This window comes from Uloborus diversus, chromosome 2 (assembly GCF_026930045.1).
Source record: "Uloborus diversus isolate 005 chromosome 2, Udiv.v.3.1, whole genome shotgun sequence".
Classification (NCBI taxonomy): Eukaryota; Metazoa; Arthropoda; class Arachnida; order Araneae; family Uloboridae; genus Uloborus; species Uloborus diversus.
In genome coordinates, this window is record NC_072732.1 from 19,995,806 (window position 1) to 20,009,113 (window position 13,308).

General features: G+C 34.6%; 1 protein-coding gene across 1 annotated transcript in view; it reads left to right on the top strand.

Annotated features, from left to right (window-relative positions):
* The window catches only part of LOC129235101 (uncharacterized), a 51,147-nt gene extending 38,775 nt beyond the window's left edge, over positions 1 to 12,372 (top strand). The window contains exons 5-6 of the mRNA XM_054868786.1: positions 9,196 to 9,400; positions 11,797 to 12,372. Coding sequence (XP_054724761.1) covers positions 9,196 to 9,400; positions 11,797 to 12,347 — 756 coding nt within the window. The 3' untranslated portion in view covers positions 12,348 to 12,372. The remainder of the gene's footprint in view (positions 1 to 9,195; positions 9,401 to 11,796) is intronic.
* The last annotated feature ends 936 nt before the right edge of the window (positions 12,373 to 13,308 follow it).

Consider the following 13,308-nt stretch of genomic DNA (forward strand, 5'->3'; position numbering starts at 1 on the left):
AAGCATGCTCTTTAAGAAAAAATTCTTTTAAAATTTCGGAAACGACCCCATTGTTTAGAGCTAAGGAACTTAAGTCACTCATTTTCTGAAGGTTGTACTTAGACTGCTGTAAGCATTATCGTAGACCTTTAAGTACATTGACTTCGCGAGGCGGAAGGTGTGTCATGTTCATATATTTCTTTCAAGAATCTCATAGTCACTCCTATAAAAACCTTCTAGTCTTCCAAAATATTTATGCAAGGGTGCCCATATAGGGGGGGGGGGGCTTGAGCTCCCCCTTAGAAATGAGAACTTCCTTGCTTTTAGTGCTTTTTTCTTTGCAAAAATGTCTAAACAATTTCTTTTCCAGCCATTAATGAATAAGTTATTAAAAATGTCAAATTTTAATATCTCTAACCTGTACTGAAATCGTTTTCTATGAGAAAAATATTCTGCTAAACCATGGGAAAATTTTTTGAGCCGCCCCCCCCCCCCTCCTTAAAATTTTGCATATGGGCGCCCTTGTATTTATGCGAGATATTTTCAAATATTCCTGAACTTGATCGCCCAGTTCTTCATTTCTAATTGAATCCTAACTGCACCGATAGTTCAAGCAAAGCTAATTTAGCAGCATTGAGAATGTTAGATAGCCTGAGGACGTAATTTTGTGAACTGCCAGGTCAGCGCTGCCTCAACTAAATACAGTGGCTCCCAAAAATGTTCGTACACCTTGAAATTTTACAGTAAAACCAAAATAACGTAAAACTGAATTCGAATATGAAGTCCTTTTTTTCACACCATTCCTATGCCATTCTGAATAAAATCCAGTATTTTTTTTTTAATTTTGCCAGATTTTTATTTTTAAAATTTGTCAAAAAACGAAGAGAAAAAGAAAAAATACGCCACCAAAGTCATCGTACACTGAAATAGTTTCGAATAAATTCCTGATTAAAATTATCATATGTGGTTTTTTTTTATTATTTTTGCATTGTAATGACACTGTAAAGTTATTTGCGGTTAGTTTTTTGTCTATTTATTCCCTAATATTCTGCCTATTTTAAAATGGCAGATATGCGTAGAAAACAACAAACACGATTCGAAATTTGATTTTTTTCCTCCTCACAGTAGCCATAAATTGGTTTGAAATGTCTCTAAATTAGGTAATTTATACCATTCTATAGTGAAGTGCTTGATAAAAAGCGTTAAAGACACGAATCGGATCAAAAACAATGTAAGAAAAGGTCAACTGGCAAAATTAACAATGCGTGATCGGAGGTTTACAGTTAAACAAATTATGAAAAATACACATTTGAGTGCTGAAAAAGTTTCTGTAGAATTGAATGAAACATTTTACGTTTAATTTTCACCTAAAATTGTTCGCCAAGTTCTCTGATTAGCTGGATTAAATGGGACCTATTCCCGCAGAAATTTTCTTGTTCGTGCGAAAAACAGTAACCTTACGCTTTCCGTCGTAATATCAATGATAAATAATCTCAAAACATTTTGGAACAACGTCTTACTTATAGATGAAAATAAATTCAACATTTTTGGTTAAATTGTTGTATAATTGTAAATAGAAGAAAAAAGTGAGGAATTTAATCTGAAGAACTAAGTTGGATCAGTTAATCAGAACGGTGAAGGTGTTCTAGCGTGAGGGTCTTGGAAATTTGGAATTTTTTAATGAAATAATGAATCATGCTGTTCATTTAAATATTTTAAAAAACAATTTTAAACTATTAGCCCAAAATTTGGTAATCGGAAACAACTTTGTTTTTTATCGAGATAACGATAAGAAGCACACGTTTGCGTTTGGTGCCTCAAAAATTGTCCTTAAGCTTAGAAATATATCTTCAATCACCAGATTTAAACTTAATGGAACATATTTGGATGTATCTGGTAGCTAGATTGCGAAAATACACCATTGAAACGAAAAGCGAACTAGAAACAGTAAGACTCAAAGTGCGGCTGAGCACTTACTCAGAAATTGCACAAAAAAAGAAAGAAAAAACAATGAACTCTATTTCCAGACGTTTAAAAGCTGTTGTTGATACTGCATGATACTCTACTAAATAATAACTTTGAAAAAGTTAGATTATTTACTAATTTTTTGACATTTTATCAAAGTGTACAAAGACATTTGTGAGATAAAATTTCCGGCAATTTTTGGTTTTTGATTTTTTAAAAATTATATGTTTTAATGTTTTATTAAACATTTTCATGTAGTTTTGTTAAAAATGGATCATAGATCTTATAATAAAATACCTATTTCGAAATAATAATTCTAACCAATGGATAAGGGCCTATTTCATTGAAAGTCGTAGGTGTACGAAGACTTTTGGGAGTCACTGTATATCCGTTTCGGTACGACAGATTCCAAGGAATAATATTTTACTCTTCGGTTGTTGGATTTGCCAACATATTTGTCGTGAATATAGTTTCTAGGGAAAGAATACAAGGTCCGGGAGGTATACGTTTAATGTAGATTATAAACAAAATTTAACCCCTTAATGCATGCTTTTTTTAAGCACTTTAAAATAGGCTCTTTGGTTTTAAACTTCTGTTCAAATCATGAGAAAAATGCTTTAAAGAATCAGTTTAGTATAAAGATGCTTTATATAGTTAAAAAATCACTTGGCAACATCAATCTTTCTCAGAAAAACAACAAACAATTTACCATCAAATACCCCAAAACATCGATAAAGATTGCAAAAATGCCTTAGTATTTAAGTAGTAATAATATTAAGTTTTTTTTTTTTTTTTTTTAATTTACGCCCACCAACGTCCTCTCGGACATAAGGCACCTTGCAGTCCAATACAACAGAGATGCAGTAGCAGAGCGGGGAAGCTACCTGAAGACGACATCCCTCAGCACCAGGGACGTAACTAAAGGGGACAGACGGGGCCCGTGCCCCGAACGCCAGATTTTGGGGGCGCTAAACTGATTAAATAAATGCTTAAATTTAATTTAAAAAAAAGAAAAGTTATTAGAAGCCATCCCACTCCCCCCCCCCCAAAAAAAAAAAAACACGCTGTGCAGGCGCTGGCAGAAAGTTTGCATGATTTAATGTAGACAAAGAGTGGGAAGTATAGACAGAGAGAGAGAGAGAGAGAGTAGGAGGGTGCAGTAAATAGCATGAATGTGTTTTCTCAGAGTGACCAATACTTGTATACCAATACTTGTTATATCTTATCTAAGAATTTTCCTCTTGGAGGAAGAATATGGGAGCTAAGCTGTGAGATGTACAAACCAATACAAAACAGCGGAAATGCTCAAATGTCCTTTTTCTACAATTAAACGTCATAAAGCTGTCAACATGATGTCTATATATATATATATATATATATATATATATATATATATATATATATATGTATGTATATATATATATATATATATATATATATAACAAGAGATACAATTTAAGACAAATTTAAAATAGAAATTCAAAGAAATTGAAAAATCAACGACATTAAAAAACTGAAAGAATAAATACAAAAGTGTACCGTAATTGCTTTTTTCATTTGTATTTTGACTGTTTGTGTGAATATATACATTAAAAGTTCATAGTGCGAGCTTTCTCGCGTATTGCCACAAGTTTATTTAGAACTAGTGGTACCCGCATTGCTTTGCACGTAATAGAAAAATTAAAAGGTCTTTTGGTTCGCCTGTATATTTGCAAATAATGTATAATGAATTTTTTCGCCTGTTGGCTTGTACCCATGTTGCGGTTCCACGTTATGATAATTTCGTATCTCGCCAATTGGCTTGTGCCCATGTTACGGTTCCACGTTATGATAATTTCGTAATTTAATTCGTCCATCTTATGATAATTTTGTTCTTAAAATTGGAATAGCAAAAGAACTACACTGAATTTTCGAAAAATCGAATCGAGGTGCACACCCCCATGCTACAAACTAACTTTGTGCCAAGTTTCATGAAAATCGGCCGAACGGTATAAGCGCTATGCGCGTCACAGAGATCCAGACATCCTACAAACATCCTCCGGACATCCAGACAGAGAGACTTTCAGCTTTATTATTAGTAAAGATAAAGATTCCTTTTTAAGAATTGGCATTAAGTGTTCAATAGATAAATGATAAGAGTGGTAGCTGAAAAGAAAGATAGACGCATATAGAAATTGTATTTTCGGAAAGGAAGTTTTTGATTGGCAGAGTACGATTATTTAATTTATTTATGGGAGCTGCAATGCCACCCCCCTCGTTACACAACTCTCTGCGCAGGATGTAATTTTAAACCAAATAATGAACTGTTTCGAAACGTCAATTCAGTTGAACGTTAGAAAAACCTCCGTTAGCAGAAAAGAATACACTTCCGTGGATCTCGGTGTAAAAGTTTCCCAGCGTATAAAAGAAAATGCGTTGTCGCGGCAACCAAACACTAATGTACTGTTCGACAGCGGTTCTTAACCCCTTTTTTTCCCCCATAGACACCGGAAAAATATCCCTTCGATGTAATTGAAATTTATTCATTTCACGAGCAGTTTATTTTGAAAGTGGGTCAAGTCCATTTTTGAAAATAAGTAATTAGATAAAACTTAGTATGATTTTTTTCTACTTGCAAACAATTTAAAGTCAAAATAAATAAATAAATAAATAAATAAAAAATAAATAAATAAAATAAAATAATAATAATAATAAAATAAAATAAATAAATAAAATAATAATAATAATAATTTGAAATTTTTCATTTTGAATTCAAATTATGTTTTTCGCAATCACGAGTGTGTATGTGTGTGTATGTAGAAGTGTGTATTTGTGTGTAGGGGGGGGGAGGAGGTATGTTTGTTTGTGTGTGGAAGGGGTATGTGTATGCGTGTGTAGGCAAGTGTGTTTGAGTGTGTGTGTGTGGGGGGGGGGTATGTGTATGTGTGTGTAGGCATGTGTGTTTCTGTGTGCATGTTTGTATCTGTGTGCTGTACAAAGATGCAGCACACAGATACAAACATGTGCCTGCGTACAAACATGTATCTGTGTGCTGTAGGCATGTTTGTATCTGTGTGCAGGCATGAATGTTTGCGTAATTGTGTGTATGTGTAGTTGTGCGGGTGTGTATGTGCGTGTATGTATGCGTGTGTGTGTGTGTGTGTAGGATATGGACGCAATCTGGAGACGGTTTTCGCTAGAGGAGCAGCATCGTGAGGCCGGTCGACGGTGGTGCTGCAGAGGGAGGAGGGGGGGGGGGGGAAATAAAATCATAAGAATTCAAAACCGTCAAGTGAGAACAATAAGCAATCGTGATTGCTCAAAAAAAAAAAAATCAGAATTCTAAAGTTTGGGAGCTGGTAGTTTTAGCTCTTTACTAATGAACCTGTTTATTGAAACACTAGTTTTTAAATGTCCCGCAATAAAAGAAAAAAAAAGCCCCACTTTTGAAATAAACGGCTCATATTCTATACATGTTTGGATGAAAAAAACCCTCTATTTTTATCTCTTTATTTTGAGTAAGTATAATAAAGAGATCGATTTATACTCTTGAAATCAAAGAAAATGATTTGAGTGAAATAGTTTTCATTGGATTTCATTTACTAATGTTCAAATATTAAATGGTGGAAAATTAATGTAACTAGTTTATATGAAAATTATAACTAAATAACACAAAAGGATAAAAATGATTCAGACCAAATTTGGAATGAAAGATAGTTTCGATTAATATTGATTTCAAAATAAATTTTACCTCTTTCAACATCCGTTTATCTTCATCAAATGTTAAAGACTGCAGGAAAATTTATCTTAATATATAAAAATCTTCTGTGCGGACGTTTGTCACCATAAGGCTTTTAAACGGCTGGACCGATTTCGATCAAATTTTTTGTGTGTAATTAAGTTGTGGCAAGCATGGTTTTGAAGCGCGATGGATCGAATCGGAAACGTTTTTGTTATTTAATTAATTAATTAAAACATTGGATGGTTATATTTCCCAAATGAGTAATATTTATTTTAACCTATTGTTGAGCGAGAACTGAAATAAATATTTAATCCGTTGCCAAAGGAAAATAAGAAAGCCAGCTCTGCTTTTTGTAATGAAATTTCTTGCTGCGAAAATGTCAATTGAAAATAGATAAAACGTAGAGAGAGAAAGAGAGAGAGAGAAGCCTTCATTTCTTTAAAGCAACGACTTTAGGCCCAGTGATATATTTTAAAGTAAAGGTACTGGAAGATATCGGGTTTCTTTCACTAGGTTCACGCAAAACGATTATTTTTCTTAGTAGTTAAACCATGTGATCGGATCGGTGCTTTAGGTTTTCCTAACCAAATGATCGGAAAAGTACCGTACATAACAACATTTTTTCTCGGTTCAAATCCGTCTGAGTATTGACTCCAATGGCAAGAATACTTTAAGGATTATCAAACTAATCAGTACATTATTAAAGGAAAAAATGGTGGAATTTGAAGACGAGTTTTATTTTCGTCCAGATAAATTACAACAGGGTAGTTCTGTACACACAAGATCAGTGCAGTTGAAGATTTTTATCTTTGTTGGAAAGAACAAGTTAGGCAATATATGAAGTTTTCGTTCAAAAGATTCGACCGCTAATCGGTCGGAGTTCGCTTCGCTCACTGAGTCACTGATCGGCTGGATTACAGGAACGTGGTGGTTTGGTGACATTGGCTATAGCAATACAGTTGCGTGATTATTTGTTTACTTCTGTTAATGTAATTTATTGTATTTTTTGTTCATTTGGTGAAATATTTTAAATTGCAAAGAATTATTTTTGGTTTTTAAAGAGTGTTTAGTCATTTTAGTTGAAGAAGGTGTTTATTTTACATCGGGTGGGGGGGGGGGGGGGGGGGGTAGTGATTTTTGCTTATTCAGGGAACTGTTTTTACATTTATCATTTTTTTTAAACGATATCCTTTCGATTGTTTTATTCTTTTTCATATGGGGAATGTTGCAGCGGGATTTCCCGTTTGTTCTAAATGGGTAGTTTGTTTTTTATACTTAATATCTGAAGACGCTTTTTATCATTTATGTATGGCTGAAGAAACAAACCATCAAGTATGGAAGAAAAAATAGTTGATAAAACAACTGTTCAGTTGGCATTAGATAAATAAGTTGTAATAAGCAAACGCATTCTGACACCAAGCAGCTTAAAACATTTCTTTTTACTTATTTTTTTCAACAAAACGGTTCAAACATTTGGAAAGTTGAAAATTTTTAATAAACTATCAATTTACAAAGTTTGAATAGAACAACGTCTGTCGGGTCCTCTAGTTTCCTATAAATAAGTTATTTTGCGCTAGGTCTAGTTTAATGAAACATAAGCGTGCAAGGTAAAAATAATGTTAATCGAAATATCGGTTTAAGGAGCAATTACTCAATCCGTTAGAGGAAAGAGAAAAATAGACAAATCTGTCCCCCCCCCCCCAAAAAAAAAGAAGAAAAGAAGGAGAGAAATAGAGGGGTAGAGAGTTTAAACGCTTTAAAAACGACTACAAAACCAAAGAGGACTAACTTTTTTGAAACAGGTGTAATACTGAGAAAGTCCCTGGAAATATCGAATTCGTTGAAAGGGGAATAAAATTTGAATTTTTTTCTGTCAGCTAGTTTTGGTTCTACTAATACTAAATCTTGAATAGTTTTGAAGACGTTTCTATGGTGTTTAAACCAGTGTTGCCAGATGGTCAAATCCAGATTTCCACAATTCCCTTCCAACTTTTCCCCAAAATGCGATGTTTTCTATCAAATTTCCCCAAATTCAAAAATTATTTTTCCACTAATATTTTCATAAAATGAATAGACTTTCTCTGATATTTTTGTCTCTTGAAATTTTTTTTCCCCCCAAATAGCCAAATTTTCTTATAAAATTCCCCAACTTTTTTTTTCTTCCCATTTTCGCCTTTTTTTTTTTTTGTTTTCTTTATCTTTATCTTTTTTTATCTTTACTAATAATAAAACTGAAAGACTCTCTGTCCGGATCTCTCCCTCTCTCTCTCTGTTAGGATCTCTGTGGCGCGCATAGCGCCTAGACCGTTCCACCGATTTTCATGAAATTTGGCAAAGGATTAGTTTGTAGCACGGGGGTGTGCACCTTTAAGCGATTTTTCGAAAATTCGATTTTGTTCTTTTTCTATTCCAATTTTAAGAACATTTTCCCAAGCAAAATTATCATAAGATGGACGACTAAATTACCAAGTTATTATAATGTGGAACCGTAACGTGGGCAAGCGAATTGGCGAGAAATTCATCATGCATTATTTGTAAATATACAGGGGAACCAAAATACCTTTTAATTTTCTACTATGGGCAAAGCCGTGCGGGTGCCACTAGTCATAAATACAAGTGCCTGACCGAAAGATAAGAAATAACCAAAATTTTTTTCTACTCGCATTTACTACTCTGCTTCTGTATGTACATTTAAACCATGATTTTTGTATATATTTATCCAAGAACATCCTTCATCACACTTATTTTTGCCTGTTTCACGTATCAACTAGTTACTCACGCAGAACTATTCATGCGAATTCCATAAAGTTGAGCAAAGCTAAACCAACGCTGCTTGATACAAACAATATAACTACCAGACGTCAAGACACGAATTTAAATACGAAAAAAAAAAAAAAAAAAATTCCCCAGCTTTTCCCCAAGAAAAAAAATTTTCCCCAAAGAATTCCCCTCAAAACCCATTTCCCCAAAATTTCCCCAGAGAGCACAAGATTTCCCCGAAATGGGGAAATTTCCCCCAATCTGGCAATACTGGTTTAAACTGCTTTCTGGGAGTTAATTTTCTGGTCATCACGTGGCAGATGAAGGGAGCGACTGCTCTCATAACCGGTGTGACTTTGGATCAATTCTATTTTTGCCAATTCATATATCTGACTGCGATGGGGAGGTCCCGGGTTCGAATCCCGGCTCGGGCATGGATGTACTTTCTCTCGTCTGTCCTTATCCTTTCTTCGTGTGAATGTGTTGTTGTGCATTGAATGGTTGCCTACCCTATAAATGGGTACTTACGGCATATGTGTAACAGTGGAAGTCGGACTTCACACCAAATTAAGGTACAGTTGGAAAGAAGCAGCGCATCCAAAATAGCAACAACAACAAACAACAACCACACTTCCGAGATATTTTTGATAAAAAAAAAACCAAAAAATAGATTTTAAAAATAATTATAACAAGCTCAATAAGTGAATAAAAGTTATGTAAAAAAAGTTGAGGCTTTAAGCACACTTAGAATCTTTCATGACTTCTTTCAGCTTCCTCCTCCACCTGGTATGCCGGAACCTCAGAAAATAGATCCGATGCAAATGCAATCTCAGCCTCAAGCTAATATGCCACAAATCCCACCTCATCCATCACAAGCTCCGCCTCAACCAGCTCAGGCTCCTCCTTATTATCCATCCCAGCCTCCACAATACACACCACAGCCAATGCAAGTTTCGCCTTATGGTCCTCAACAAGGTAAGCTTCATTGAGAGGTTACAGCACCTCAAAAATGATGAAACGATCAAAAATTTTTTTATCGCTTATTTCAAAACTAAAAACTATTCTGAACACAGGGGAAAAGTTTCATTGCTTTAGTTCAAATATTTAAAAAGTTATGCGTGGTTTTAGGCCATGCTCGCTATGTGTTCTTATGCAAAAGAAAAACTTTGAATTTATTTTTCTCGATGATGGTTTTTTTTTTTTTTTGTGTTTTCATGTCATTAGAATCCCTAAGGATTTTTTTCTATTAAAGATACAGCTTTAAAGTAATACTTTTTGCAATTGGAATAACAAATTTGACAAAACTGTGCATTGGATAAGCATTTTATAAATTACTCAAATGTTTAGAGCATACCTTTAAAAATCAAATTAAAAAAAAAAAACTTTGATTTTTTACATAATTAATCACAGAAAATTTTCGAATAAACTCATAAGCAAATGAATGCACAGATTTTTAGAGATGATTATAGTGATCGTTTAGCAAAAAACTTTTTTTAAAATTAGTGCAAAAATAAAAAAGCCTTAGAAATTTCAAAAAAATTGAAATTTTCCACAATTTTTTGAATTTAAAAAAAGGCAATATTTTTAAATTTTGAAAATTAATTATTGATTAAAAAATAAGTATGCATGTTATAGTTTCAAAAAAATATAAAATTTACTTAAATTTAAAAAAAATGTTTGAAAGGTACTGTGACCCCTTAAAGACGATTTTTTTGCAGGACATCTAAGCTCAGAACACAAGAGGAGCAAAATAGCTAAAATTTTCCGAGGATCCAAATCACCCGTAAACAGGGGCGGATCCAGAAATTTTTGTAAGGAGGGTCAAGTTTCAATGGACAGACCTCCATCGTAAAAAACTCAGTTAAGCAGGTGTTCCCGTCCACCCAAGGGTGATGGAGCACCCCTTATATGCTACGTAACACCCCCCCCCTCTCACCTCAAATGAGAAATAAACCCTTTCAAATTGCCATCCCCCTCTCCTCCTAAAACTTCGAATGGCTTAACCTGCACCTTGGATTATATTTCCCTCATATTTTCATCAAAAGCAACATTTCCTTAGGCAGACAGGTTAGTCATGATGGGAAAAGCACGCGCCCAAACATATGTGGTTTGAGAATGAAGAGTGCTCTGAAAAAACGTTAAGCTCGTTAGGTATTATTATTCTTTAGAAAATGAACACAAAACTCAAAATAGCAACAGCCCAGTAAACGTACCCAGTCAACCCTTTTAATTATGATACGCTGAGAAGAAATACCATGCAGAATCAAGTAAAAAAAAAAATGTTTTTTATTGATTCCACGCACTATTTTTTCGAATCTAAAAAAATTAACTTCAAAAATGATCATGATAAAATTCTTGTCACAGGGGGGGGGGGAGGTCAGCTGACCCTTTGACCCTCCCCTGAATCCGCCTCTGCCCGTAAAAGAAGTTTAAGATTTTTATAGTATCTGTTAGAAAGTTCCTGTTTTTAGGCAACATATTTGTAGAGACAACTCATTATGATTTCGAAAGGAAAAACAAATCTGACGCATATTTTCAAATTATTCTTGACTACTCTATGTCATTATTCATTGGTATTACAGCTGACTTCATGTAACTGGATGCAAAAATCGAGCAATAAAAACTGACAAATCACTTTACAGTTAAAAAAATAAAGCTTTAAAAATAAGTTTTTGAGAAAAAAAATTCATAAATCAAAGTTTTTTTTGTTTTTTTTTTTTTTTGCACAAAACTACAGCAACTACAGTAAAACTTGTGAAGCTGACCACCCTTTTAAGTTGACCACCTGTCTAAGTTGACCGCTGTTTTCAGGCGCGGTTTTAGCCTTTATCATATAAATCAACCTCTGTAAGTTGACCACCTGTTTAAGTTGACCACTAAAGTAGTGGTCAACTTACACAGGTTTCACTGTACCACAAATGTAATTAGTTGCGTTATCAAGACATATCCTGGACAAAACTAGTCCCTGTTTCGCCTAGATTTTGAAACACTGAATTGAAAACAACTCCCGAACAAGCTGCTCGGTATTTTGCTTGCAATTAGGCCTTAACTCCGGCAATAGGGCAGTAACACATGGCTTTGTACCAAAGCTTGAATGTTCTTTTGTTGAAGTGGAGCTGTACCATGTTTGCAGAACTCTCGAACGCGCATTGAAATATTTTTAGCTACCAACGTAAAGATAAATTCAGCTTTTGTTTGAGGTGTTTTTTTTTCTGCCTTCAGCTTTGTTATGGCTATTCCAGAATGATGAGCTCAACATGACCGAAATTGAAGGCTCTCTGGATGTTGTAAAAAGCTGTTCGGTGTTTGCTTGCAAAAAGTAGTATTTTATTTGTAACTTAATTTGTATAAACTTGTTTTTCTGTTTACAGGAATGCCGACGCGGTACCCCAGCCAACCAACGTACCGTCCTCCACCATACATAGGACATAACACAGTTCATCCCCAACCAGTTTATCCATCAAGTGGTGTAGGAGGAGGAGGTACCACAGTGGTGGTACAAGGAGATCGACCAGGATACGGAGGAGGCGGTGGTGGTGGAGATTTCGCCATGGGAATGCTCATGGGCGGAGCCATCGGCACAATGTGGGGTGGTGGGCATCACCATCATTATGGCGGATGGGGAGGTGGGTGGGGCAATGGATATCATGGTCCCTCCCACAACGACACAGACATCACCGTCAACAATTACTATGACAATGACACGTCAATCGTCAATAACAATCTGGACATGACAAACAATGTTGCAATAGAGCAAGAAGCACCAGAGATAGCTGGAAACGTTGTCATGGGGGATATGATAGCAGTAGAAGATGACTTAGGGGGCGGGGTTTTCGATGGAGGGGATTTCGGGGGAGGAGACTATGATGGTGGAGATTTTGGAGGAGGCGATTTCGGAGGTGGTGATTTTGGAGATTTTTGAAAAAAAAAGAAAAAGTCGACATATTGCAAACGAGAAAGGAAGGGCTTGGGAGATTTTCTTTTAATTTTAAAACGCCAGGGGTGTTTTTTCTTTCTTTTTTACAAGAAAATAGTAACCACTAGTTAATGTTCGTATGGTGCCGATATAAACCGAAATTATATTCTGATGCAAAGCTATATTAAATTTTATACATAAAAAATGTTTCAATTATGACATTGGTTCTTTTCTGTTAGTTGGACGAACCTAAGTAATTTTTAATAAACAACCAAATTCTTTTGAAATATTACTCGGTGTTAGAATACGAACATGCATATTTTCTGTTTTCGTTACATAGTAATGACCTACAAAAACTGAAAATTATACTTTCGTCAAAGTAAATGCATCAGAAAAAAAAATCTATGTTATTAGATCAGGTTATCCCACTTTCCACACCGCCTTTGCATTCATTTGAAAAGATGGTTTGTTTACCTTTCCCAAGAGCTGTGGTACGGAAGACATTTCCATCATTAGCGCTTCGAGTTTGAAAATTGAGAAAATATACACGATGCTTGGAAAAGTTCACTCTTCCAGCATCGTGTATATTTTCCCCCAAGTCCTTAAGGGATTACAGTACCTCAAAAATGATGAAACGATCAAAAAAAAAAAAAAAAAATTATTGCTTATTTCAAAACAAAAAACTATTCTAAACACAGGGGAAAAGTTTCAATGCTTTAGTTCAAATATTTAAAAAGTTATGAGTGGTTTTAGGCCATGCTCCCTATGTGTTCTTATGCAAAAGAAAAACTTCAAATTGCTTTTTTTCGGTGATCGTTTTTTTTTGTGTTTTCATGTCATTAGAATCCCTAAGGATTTTTTTCTATTAAAGATACAGTTTTAAAGTAATACTTTTTGCAATTGGGATAACATATTTGACAAAACTGTGCATTGGATAAGTATTTTATGAATTACTCTAATGTTTAGA